This window comes from Vicugna pacos, chromosome 9, assembly GCF_048564905.1.
Source record: "Vicugna pacos chromosome 9, VicPac4, whole genome shotgun sequence".
In the NCBI taxonomy this organism is placed as follows: Eukaryota; Metazoa; Chordata; class Mammalia; order Artiodactyla; family Camelidae; genus Vicugna; species Vicugna pacos.
The window spans coordinates 67,859,205-67,871,819 of NC_132995.1; the positions used below are offsets into that span (position 1 = coordinate 67,859,205).

Here is a 12,615-nt window from a genome sequence, read left to right on the forward strand (position 1 = left end):
TGTTAATTTTAATGCAGGTTTCACAGCCAAGATGGCAGTCTAAAATTTAATCTTATGAATGCCCCAGTGGAGTAATTTAAGTAGTTAAGCTTTGTAATTAAAAAATGATATATAATATCTTCAAACTATACACATTGTCATTGATTCAAATCTGCATTCTTTCTCTACTTGATATACATGAAAACATTTATTTGATTATTCTTAAATACCAAATATACTTCACTACAAAATTAATAAGCATTCTTTATAAAAGCCATGAGTTATTTCCATGTAACTTGTCAGTCATAGTGTATCTAGTTAAGATAATATGTATTTCTTTTAATTTTATACCACATCCTCTCTGAAAAGTATGCATTCAATTGATATTCTCCTGAAAATTTGGGAAATTTCTGTTGACTACACGAGTACATTTAGGTATTAAATTTTTTAACATATCCTTCATGTTCACATAATTTATTAAAAGACAAGCGCACATAACTAATTGTATTATTATGTCCTTAAGCTTATTACTATTATTTATATACAGTAAATATTTTATGCATTGGAAATATTCATGATGAAATCATGGAGGTATTTACAGGACAAAATTCAGTACCGAATGCTACATTTATTCCCTCAGAAAATAATGGTGGAAAACCTAGAGTACAATGATAGACTGTGTAAGGAATATTTAGAAGGATGTCTCATGCTTTAAGTTCTCAGAATAATACAACTTTGGGGAGAGAAGTTTGTTATCCTGGGCCTAAAAAATGGCTGGAATTTACCAGTACAGGAAAAGACCAAAGGCTGTCCAAGGTAGAAGATAAGTGTGACTGAACACTCAGAGGTATATATAAGCTTCAGAGGTGTATATATAAATATAAAAAGAAGATCAAGGATAAATATATTCTCAAAAAATGCATTAACCCAAACTGTTTAGGGTTCTGCACATAAGAAAGAAATCTTTAACTTTTAAAATCAGAGATGGAACCTAATAAAAAAGTCCCATAGTGTCACATGTACTAAATGGTTAGTTCTCAAAACTAAAAATAATTATTTGTTTAATATTTAAAATAAACGAGTCAACAACAATGACAAAGGGCAAAGATTCTAATGAATTGTAGAGCAAATTATACGAAAGTCACAGAGTGACTTTTTGACAAAGGAGATGAGCATTGCTATCAATTCTTTAGTTTTTTCATTTTAGAAAGTTGAATCAACATGAGCTTGTTTTGGGAACATTGGTCTTAAATGACTTTATTTCTTCTACTTATCAAAATTTGGCATAATACGTGTAAATTACAGTGGTACAAACAATCAGGGAATTTTTTTCTTCATCATTTATAAAGTACTCAGCTTTCAGGAAGAAACTGTGTGAATCAAGACACATCAGCTGGACCCTGGGCCTTATGGCCTTTACCTGAAAAGTAAGCAAGTCGTACAGAAGTTAAGTTATATTGCGCATGTAAAGTACTTAGCACAAAAATTGTTTAATAGGCTCAATCATTGGAAAATAATAAATTATCTTACTATATGCTTCTGCTTTCTAGTGAATCTCCCCTTTTTATCATTCTCATCTCATAGCTGTCAACCTTAACCTGGTTTAATGTGGTCTCTTTCTCAGGTAGTCTTTGAAAAGTTGGGGTTTAAATTTAAAACAGGATTAAAGAGAAAGATTTCATGGCCTGACAAATTAAAATTGCAACTCTTTTTGGATAGTCAATTACAAATAAAGTATCTCAGCACTTAAATTGGGTGCTCAGTTTAGATTTGATAACCCTAACAGGTAGTCATCCTTTTATAAGATTTTGCAAGTAAAATGTTAAAACAAAAATGTAATACAGTCACCTTGTTTGTATGCACGTTGATCCCAATAAATCAGATTTTCAGATAGAGATTTACCATTAGGGATGATAACGTTAACCTATTAAAACAGAATCACCCACATCACACTGTATATTGCCTTCTGTTTATACTTTTACCAAAAAAGAGTGCTTTCATCTCTGAACATTTTTTCTTTCTTATTTGTAATTCAAGGCATACCTTTGCGTTCCTTTCAACTTCAGGGTTCTTGCTCTTGTTCATCTCCTTTTTCTCCTTCTCTCTGTCCTGTTCTCTCTCTCACAATCTCTCCATGTGTCCCTCCCCCTCCCCCTCCTCCTCATCCTCCAGCCTTTCCTCCAGACTTAACGACTTAATGTTTCTCTAATAAGTAGAGACAAATCTTTGCTCTCCTTTCACTTTTCGGGCTGCACTTCTTGAATGTAAAACATGTAGAAGACTCTCTTATTTTTATCTTGTGCACTGACCTCTGGAATCACTCATCTAAAGTCTGCCACCTGGTTAACTGTCGTACCACTTGTGGTTGACTCTTTTTCATGTATTTTAATATTACTAAAGTAAAAAATAAATTTTGACAGAGGATACATGTTTATTCTCTAAAAAAATACTAACTGAAATTTTCCTTTGTCATCATTTCTTTATTATATGAATTATGTGATTGGTAAAAATGTAATTTTCACACAACTCTTGATTAATTATTATCCATATGAACCACAATTCCTGAGTTTGTTTTTAAAATATATATTCACTATAGCTCAAAAATGCTACCTTTTGTTTATATCAAGTTCAAATTTCATGATTTCTTTAACCATGTTTTTGGTGAAGTCTCTTCAAATTATTTCTATTTCCTAAGTTTAAGGTACTCTATAATTAAAACAACTATAGCAGTGGTTCAGTTAGTCCTAAGACAAACAAAGTCAGAGACACAATCACTTTTTATAGTGTTACTCTTAAGTTAGTCCCAATAATCTAAAATCTATGTCCTCTCCATTCATTTTAATTACTTTAATATTCAGATACTTTGCAAAATAAAAAAGTACTCTATGTAGTTTGTGAATTTAGCCAGAACAATAATGTCAAGAAATTAAATAGTAGGTATTCTTCTAATCCTTTCTAATCAACGAATAGTTCGATAAAATCGAACAGGTACTAAATTTAAAGAAATTCCACTTAAGTGGCCCCTGGGAGCCACTGATATCTTCATCAGGGAGAAGCAGTGAGCAGCTTTGTGGGGACAGCACAGGGAGGAGTCCAAGCTCAGAGTTTCTCTTGACTAGTTCCCTGACTGTGGGAACCACAGGTTCCTTATCCTTAAAACCGCCACTCTGCAGCTGTACCATCAATTCCATGGAAGGTTTGTGAGAATAAAATGAGAAAATAAATGTGAAACTGACTTGTAAATTGTAAAGCAGTACAGCAGTGCCAATTGTTGTCATTTTCATGGTTCTTATGTCCATAGGTATTTAGTTTTCTAGTTAATAAAAATATAAATTAGAACCAAGTCAATAATTCATATTTCTGTAATAAAATTATTTTAATTACATAAGAAGGATAATATCAGAAAATGAAGGCTAAACTATAATATTTTTAACTTTTATAAATCATTTCTTTGAGTTTTAAAATGATGTTTTTATCTAGACTTCTCAATTATTAGGGAAAACTGCTAATGGTCATATTTTCTAATATTTCACATTTAGTTCAATCATGAAAGAAAATGATAAATTTTAACTTGGTCACCCATCTATGAATCCAATCCAAAGACAATATTCTTGTCATTGTTCATTAAATTAAGTTGGAAATAGTGAATAGGTTATACTTGAGCTTTATGTGACTTAGCAAATGTATGTTTGCATTTCTTTTATTCCTGCTTTAAATAGTGTTTTCTTGAATTGTTGATAGTAGTAATTAATATGAAAGCAGTATCTGCACTGTTTTTTTTTAATTTTACATATTAGGCATTTTTAAAAGCAAATTAGTTGAAAATAAATGGCATCTACTTTGAAACTCAGTTGGACATACCTCATCAAATGTGAATTATCTAGTCAGTGTTCATAATATAACACAGTGGTCCCTACAGGACTCCATGACAAATTTAAGGTCTTTCTGGGACAAAGTCCAAACTCTGGGATGGGGATTGTTGAACTTTATTATATAAGAAATTATTTTTGTACTTCCATGCAATGACAATTTCTGAGCTCATTTTTTAGGACTTTGTGATTCAGCAAGTTTGAGGTGAAGTCCAGAAATTGCTTTGAAAAATGCTAGTCTAGAAAGTGTATTCTGCCTATCCATAATAATACAGGGAGAAAATCGTATAGGAAAGCATTTATCGGATTTACGTCTTATATATCATTGTAAACACTTTTGAATACTTAAATGAAAAGGATAACATCTATAAAATATTGAAGATATATAATTTTGAAATATTTTCATCTTATCAATATTTTCTAACTTTAGTATCTGTGCTTGATATTGGGGCTAGAATTTGATTTTTTAAATAGTGAATACTGGTTCTCTCTGCGATCTTAAAATTGTCTGAAAGTTACTTTTACATTATTTACTATACTATAAGATTCCACTACTACGAAAGTGATTCATAAGCCAGTGTCACTTTTTTCATCATTAATAACAAAATACTGTCTCCCCTGTACTAGGGCTCACCAGGAGAACGTGGATCAGCAGGAACAGCTGGCCCAATTGGTTTACCAGGGCGGCCAGGACCTCAGGGTCCTCCTGGTCCAGCTGGAGAGAAAGGTGCTCCTGTAAGTAATTTCAAGGAGAAAATATATTATACTGCCACCTGCACAAGTTATTGCTTTTTATTCAAGGATATTAGCTCTTCATACTCTACTGCATTCTCTCCGCATATGTGCCTGGCATATAAACACACTTCTTTTTATATTTATAATACAGAAAATTTCAAATTCAATTAAATGAGATGACATTTTCCCGCGCTTTATGAAACCCTAATACCTGTGAGGGAGTTGGATATTATTAATGTAAAAGGCTTCTGATATTGCTTTTAAAACTTAAAATTGGAGTTTTGATTAAAACTACGCTTTGCTGCTTTATATTAGAAAAGTCTGCACCTTTCACTCCTCTTGTAATACAACTTCATTTCCAATCCCTTTCATAGTCTGTAAGTGAAACCCATAGGACATGACTGCCCTTCTCATGTAATTTGAGTTTTGATCTACAGTGAATGAGATGGAAAACATCTGGCCAATTATTTTATCTTATATTTGTTGTTTAAAAGCTTATGTTTAAATAATTAAGAATCTACTCATTAGGTTTAAGTTTCATCATCATGATTTCTTCCCTAATTTTGTTTCTGCTTTTGGTTAATCATATGAATTTTCTAAAATAATAAAGCCCTCGCTCATCCTCCATGGTTAAAACACCAACTCACTCAGTGAATGTGTATAAAAATTGCTGACCATAGGATGCAGAAGTATGAGTTCAATAATTTTGTGTATATGTAAGTCTTGACATGTATAATCCAGTCAAAGCCTATATTCTTCAAAGTACCTTTTTATCACTGAAGCCTTAGTTCTAGCAAGTTGAGTCAGATTTGGCAAATCACTTTCCTTATCCATTGACATTATTGTTGGTGATAGTTTAAAGTATTTCCAAATTCAAATGATTGATTCTATAATATATTACCTTTTACAACATTTAGAATATTAAAATAGAGCCATGTTACCTGTGGATAGAATTTTTAGGTGACAGAAAAAACACTTTTAATTACTGACAATTTTTAAAGCAATGTATTTCCAGTTTAGTAAATTTGTTGAAAATTTAGACATTATTTTCTGAGATGCTAATAGACAACTATGAAAAAAATTGTTCTTTGTCTCCCTCTTACAATTTCTGTAATTTCCAAGCAACCTCAGAAGCTAAAGATTTGTCCATAAAACTTTATAGTAAACTGTGTACTAGGCGAGGATAAAAAAGACATAGATTCAGATCCTTTAATACAAATTCATTCAAAATTTCAGCACACCCGTATCTTGGCACAACACAATGAACAGAGAAAAGGGATATACATTGCTTTTGATGCAAATTGAGAATATATTAATTAGAGAAGTCAAGAATTCCACAAAGATAATATATTGAATGCTGAGTTTTAAAGTGGTTAAAGGCTCGATTTTATGATGAAGAAGTAAAATATTGAAACAGAGACAAGAATATGAAAAAGTACTGAAAATGATAATAAATTAATTTGGTGAGACAAAGGAGAAATTATTGACAGAAGCCCTCATAAAAGCGGAGAGTTGGGCCTGGGTTTTGTTGGTGACTGATGACACCGTGACCAAAGAAGGAAGGAAAGGAGGAACACTTTGCCCATTTGATCTCTCTCATTTATTCCCACCACGAACAAAAACTTCGAGATGGTCATTCTATTGTTCCTTTATTCAACAAATAGTTACTGAGAACAAATAAATGCTGGACACTGTATTAAGTAGTATTTTTGAAGGAAGGATCCATTTAGGGATGGTAGGATAAAATAGTTACAAAACTGTTAGATGAAAGTACCCATAGACCTCCATGCAATGGGAATGTTGGCTAAGATGTTAAGTGAAGCCTTTTACAAAACCAAATATAAATTATGGATCTTAACTTCTCTGATCAACTTGTGTTATAAATTGTCATATAACTATCAGCATGTGAAGGCTTGCACAAAGAGAGAGACAAGACGCGGATCTGTGAAAAGCACATCCTTGGTCCACTTACCTACCAACCAACCTCTTTGAAAGGGAGAAAACGGAAAACAAGAGCCATGAATATCCACATGACTTACGGCAATAACTATAACCTAACCTGTATTCCCAAATTAATCAATCTGATAAGAAACTCTAGGGGGTGGGGGTGCTGGAAAGCAGGTAAGGAAAAGAAAGCTAAAACTTCTTCTAACTAACTGCATTGATAGAAATATTTTGATGGAAAGAATAATTCTTGGAAAAAAACTATTGATTGTATTAGGGAGGTACTGGATTCTTAGACTACAGATAGGAAGCTATGTTGATAATGTATTTATTTGAGAGACAACTGTAGAAATGGGAAGAAATGCAAGATCCAAAACACAATGAAGGCAATATATTAAGCATAAATGGATTAGGCAATAGTAGGTGTAGATACAAGAAAAAATTATTTACAGTTTCAAGAATGTGTGAAGATAGTTGAAGAGGGAATGATACGTGTCAGGATTGCAAATCTGGGAGTTATTTAGAATAAGAGTGTTGTAGGAACCGTACTATTGAATCCCCATTTGATGTAACATTGAGGGAAGAGAATAAACATTTGAACTCACCCTTCAGAGAAAGTCATAATGGTGGGAGTGAGTAATTATTGTCATCATCACCATCATCATTTGTGTAAACTAGAGTTGTCATTAAAAAGGTTAATTAATAATTAGAAAATAAATGCATAAATTGGCTTTTGAATAAGGAGGGATGGATTCTCTGAACTATAATAAAAGCTGAGAGCATACCAAGTCAAGCTTAAGACACGGGGATGAGTAGCTGCTGTTTTTCAATTTTTAAGGTAAGATTCAGCTATTAATATTAATGAAGGGGTAGAAGTGATGAAATAAAGACTGCTTAAGGCAGGATGGATGACTTTCCGGGAGCCCTGTAGGTTGTGGGCCAGGAATGGAAGACTCTTCTTAATGGAAGAAGAGTCTGTCATCTTGCAGGTTGGAATGAAGAGTCTAAATTTAGAATGGGGTAGGTCAGCTGGAAGGCTTTTCCTGACTCCACACAGACCAAGGGCAGAAGAAATAAATGGCAGGTGATTTGTGGCTAGAGATTACGTATACTGTAATGAAGGCAGATAAGAATTATTCTGTCTTACTTACAGATAACACTCATATAAAAGAACTGGTTTTTGGCGTTCAGGCTCTCAAGGAAACCTGTTAAGGAGAACTATCTGAATCGGCTGATGTCTTCTAAATAGTGAAATTCATTGCACATTTTATGAGTATAAATAAGTTTGAGACATTGTAATATTTAATTTGAAAGAAATAAAAATTCTCCAGCGTGTCATCAAGGGTGTGTGTTAAATGGTAGTTATGGTGTAATTCTGAAAAATAAGCTTTTATGGAACCCAATAAAGTAAGAAATCAAAGCTAACAAGTTAACTTCGTTTTAGAGATATTTTGTTATTTTTATTGTCATTAAGTAATTAACTAACTCAGCAAATATCCCTTAAATGGCCGCTCTGGGCCACAGGCCAGGGAGATACAATGGGATAAAAAAACAGACACCGTTTCTGCCCTTACACAGTTTATTGCCTGATGGGGCATTAGATGATAAGCAAGGAACCACTGAGTACATGCATGATTACAGGCTCTGCTCAATGATACAAAGAAGCTGGTGCATGTCAGCTTGTAACAGAGGGACCTAAGCTGGAATCAGAGCCTTTCCTTGGACAGGACATTGATGATGGAACATGAAAGATAAGGAGGAATTAACTAGGTGAAGGGTCCTCCTGGGGGCATTCCAAGCCAAATGAACAACATGCACTCAGGCCAAGTGTCAGGAAGGGCACGGGATTGAGTTTAACTTGAGAAAAGATCGAGAGGGGTTGAAACACAGAGAGCAGAGACAAGAGGAGACTAGACGCTGCTCCGCAGGCAGTAGGAGCCAGGTAATGGCAGGCCACAGAACAGCTTGGTCTTTATCTTAGGAAGTGTCAACAAGTAAATTGACTGAAGAATGTGGATAAGATGATCTGATTGTCTCTCTGGTCACAGCAGAGGGAATAGTTTGGAGGTAAGAACAGATGTGTGAAAAGAAGGAGGTTATTTCAGTAGTTCAGAGGAAGACCACTAGTATTTTGGGAAGATGATAATAGTAGAGATAAAGGGAAGTAAATATATTCAAGAGATAAAAGTTAATCATCGTAAAGGGACAGGAGGTGGTGAGGGAAAGGGGTGGGGAGCAGGGGGAAGCCAAGGTGGGAGCTAATGACCTGGATCCCCTGCTTGTCCAGCAGGAGAAGAGAGAACCACTGAGTGCAATCAGGCACATACCTTGTGCAAAACTGATGAAGTCTTGACATTTAGGAAATTATTTATTTAAGCTATGAAAGGTGTTTTTTTTATTTTTGCCATCTTCATTGTCAGGGCACTATTTTTTAAACTACGCAATATAGGTAAATTTTAAAACAGGAAGATAATGCCGTTGGCAAAGAATAAACAACAGAAAAAGCTAACAGCCTTGTCATTTTGAATCAGTGGAAGCAGCAATGAATTAAAATATCAAAATCTAGAAAAAATATCAAAACATCTGTTAAAAATAGAAAAAGCCTGCACATAAAGCAGACTATAAATTTGGGCATATGAGGCAATACAGTTTATATTTTGGGGACCTAATAGCCACTGTCCAGCTATTTCAGTGGCACCACAGAAGAATAGAGGCTCAGTGACTTTTCACAAACATCAAGCATTTAATTTATCAATACATAATACTTGATTCAAAAATGTGTGTTTGAAAGAGAAATTCTAAGTTGAGTTGTAATTTTTTGTATGGATCATAACTTGAGATTCATAAATTGCTAACAATAGTATTCTTCTTCATGAAAGAATGTAGGAATCTTTGTGTTATCATTTGCTACTGGAAAATATATTTGGGGGGAACATTAAAGCAATTTCCTTGTCAAATATGGAAGCCAGAGTATTGCTGCTATAGCTGCACTTAAAAATTGTAACAAGTAGCTCATTTATAGATTTCCTACAGCAAAGTGACAATCTGCTGGATTTTCAATGCAGGGAGAAAAAGGTCCCCAAGGCCCCGCAGGGAGAGATGGAACACAAGGCCCCGTGGGTCTCCCGGGGCCCGCTGGCCCTGCTGGCTCCCCTGGGGAAGATGGAGACAAGGTGAGGATTCTTCATTCATGTTAGTTACTATGAAAAATAACATTTTTTTCTTAAGAATCCTAGATTTAATCTTTCAAAGATTAGATGTCAGATCTAAGGATAACATTTTCAAAGTTTCATACATCTTCCTTGTGTTCAAAAGTTTTATTTTAGAGGTTGAGAATTAGTATCTATCCCATGAAATAATAAGTGGGATGTAAATAAGAAAAGGGACTCTTAAGAACAACAGTGGTGAGAAAAAAATAGCAGATGCCAAAATTGCTTCTCTATTTTTAAATGTATCTGTTTTTAAATGTATATGTTTCTGAAATAAATGCAAAATTAATCAATTACTCATATACATTTAGCCCACGTGTCTTTGATTTTGCAGAGTAAGACAGGAATGACCTGTATACATATTTGATGATCCTGTACCTATTTTTTTACTAACACATAAGTAAAATTCTAAGCTCTTGATTTTGAATGTGTAGCTGTGTTAAATGTTTGTACTTAATATATTTTCTAATATTATTGTGAAATGATATAATGAAATTTTTTAACCAGTGCTCTGATAATGCACATTTCAGCAGTTAGAAAACTAGGAGAAAAATAAAGTACTTTTTGATTAATACGTAATTAAATTTTTATATATACCAGTGTATTTCCATTATCAGTTTATACTGGTGATATTTCAGACAGAATTGATTTTGGGAATTAAAAATCCAGCTACAACATTCCTCAAAGTTCACTTGACTTTTGTTTGTCTCTGTACGAATCAATACTAGAGAGCAATATTAGTCAATAGAAAATAAGTAGCAAGCTTTTCTCATTTCAACAGTGACATTAAATGTTAGCACGTAATTACATTAAAGTAAAACTTAACAATAAGATGATGGTGATGACAATGCAGTGGCAGGTATGTCATACTAGAGATAAACTTTAATTCAAATCTTTCAAATACAGGGTGAAATCGGTGAACCAGGACAAAAAGGCAGCAAGGGGGACAAAGGAGAAAATGTGAGTTACCTACTTTTAACTGAGGGGACATTTTTCATTTAACTCCTTTGACTACTAACCATAGATATTCTTCTATAGTACTACTTACTCACCTATCCAAAGATAATGATATCAATACTACATCACATCTGCGGTAACTATTCAGTTTGAGATTCAGTCAGTTCTAATAAAACTTCTGTTCAAAACGATGTGTTATGAAATGCAATAATTTCAACCCTAAAAGATGCAGAATGAGACTAAAGCACCAGCAATTTTACCCTCCATCCGTTTTGCATCATCATTTCAAATATCATATGGTTTAAAGACAAATCATGTCTTAGTGTTGTTATGAAAAGAATTTTGGGCTAACCTGAAAGGGTCCCAGGTACCCCAGTGGTCCCTGAACCACCCTTCCAGAACCATTGCTTTAAGCACTCTCTCCAACGTGCGGCAGTTTTAAGAAAAAGAGCAACACCGTCCAGTGACTCTTTACTGTCTGGATCTTTTATAGTTCCTGATCAGGTATTTGTGTAAAAAAACAAAAGACAGGTGAGAAGAAGTATTTATGCATGTGAGACTCTGGTATACCTAATATATAATGCTGTGCTCGCATGTGTTTACATACAAAGAAAATTCTGAGTTTTCATATATTAGTACACTCCGTCTGTATGGAATCCCCCACATCCTGTTTTTCATTTAGAGGATAGCATATAAATGAATTTTTCATGTGATCTTCCCAACCCATATTAAAGGAATCTGGTATTTTGAACATTTTCAAATGTGAAGCTTTGACATGATTTATATTAGCATAGAAATCAATTTGTAAATAGCCACATTACAGATGAGTATGCTTTCAATAACTGCCAATTTAAAATTGATTGCAGGGATGCAAGTCTGAGTCTCAGGGAGTAAAATAAATAATGGTTGACTGCACTGAATGGAAAAAAGAAATTTTTTTTTTCCAAAGAAGTATAGAGATGCTTAATAGATTTTGATCAACCAAATGTTCTGCACTATATAATTGAGGCTTTTCTGGCTTCAGTTCCAAAATTACTGATTTTTATCTCACCGCAGGGTCCTCCCGGTCCCCCAGGTCTTCAAGGTCCAGTTGGTGCCCCTGGAATTGCTGTAAGTATTCCTCTATGTTCAGCACATCTAAATCCTTACTCTTCTTTGATTAAACTTATAAACTGTCACATAACCAGTCGATTTCATGTGGTAATAAGTTGGTTTGTATGCTTAACACTGAATCAACTTTAAATTATCTAACAGAACTAACCAAGCTGATCTTTGAAGCAAAAAACACTATGACTTCATTTGAAAATAGATAATAACCAGTTGAGAAGTCCCTAATTTGTAGGAAATTCTGAACATAATTTTTCCCTTATTAGATAAGCTTTTTACTTCACTTGGTATACATGAAAAAGATCAGTCATATTCCAGAATCAAAAAAGTGTAAGCAAAACACCCAGGACCTACTATATAGCAGAGGAAACCATATTCATATCTTGTAATAATATATAATGGAAAAGAATCTGAAAAAGAATCTATCTATATATATATAAAACTGAATCACTTTGCTGTATGCCTGAAACTAACACAACATTGTAAATCAACTATACTTCAATAAAAAAAGAAAAAATGTAAGCAAAACAAACAATGGTATATTTGCAGCAGATAACGGCAGTTTAATCTACTCACTTGGTTACTTATAAATAGACCAGCTTTGATTAAATTGGAAATCGCTGTTTTTTTTTTTTTATGATGTCTTGTATCAGAATCATGATCTTTCTAGTTTGTGATTCTTTTCATTGCTCTTCTTAGGGAGGTGATGGTGAGCCAGGTCCCAGAGGTCAGCAGGGAATGTTTGGACAGAAAGGTGATGAGGGTGCCAGAGGCTTCCCAGGACCTCCTGGTCCCATAGGTCTGCAGGTAAGACA

General features: G+C 33.9%; 1 protein-coding gene across 3 annotated transcripts in view; it reads left to right on the forward strand.

Annotated features, from left to right (window-relative positions):
* COL11A1 (collagen type XI alpha 1 chain) overlaps window positions 1-12,615 on the forward strand; it is a 189,117-nt gene that overhangs the window by 128,302 nt on the left and 48,200 nt on the right. For all 3 annotated transcript variants that reach the window (XM_072968109.1, XM_072968110.1, XM_072968111.1), the window contains 5 exons: window positions 4,476-4,583; window positions 9,593-9,700; window positions 10,643-10,696; window positions 11,750-11,803; window positions 12,500-12,607. In XM_072968109.1, the coding sequence (XP_072824210.1) occupies window positions 4,476-4,583; window positions 9,593-9,700; window positions 10,643-10,696; window positions 11,750-11,803; window positions 12,500-12,607 (432 nt within the window). The remainder of the gene's footprint in view (window positions 1-4,475; window positions 4,584-9,592; window positions 9,701-10,642; window positions 10,697-11,749; window positions 11,804-12,499; window positions 12,608-12,615) is intronic.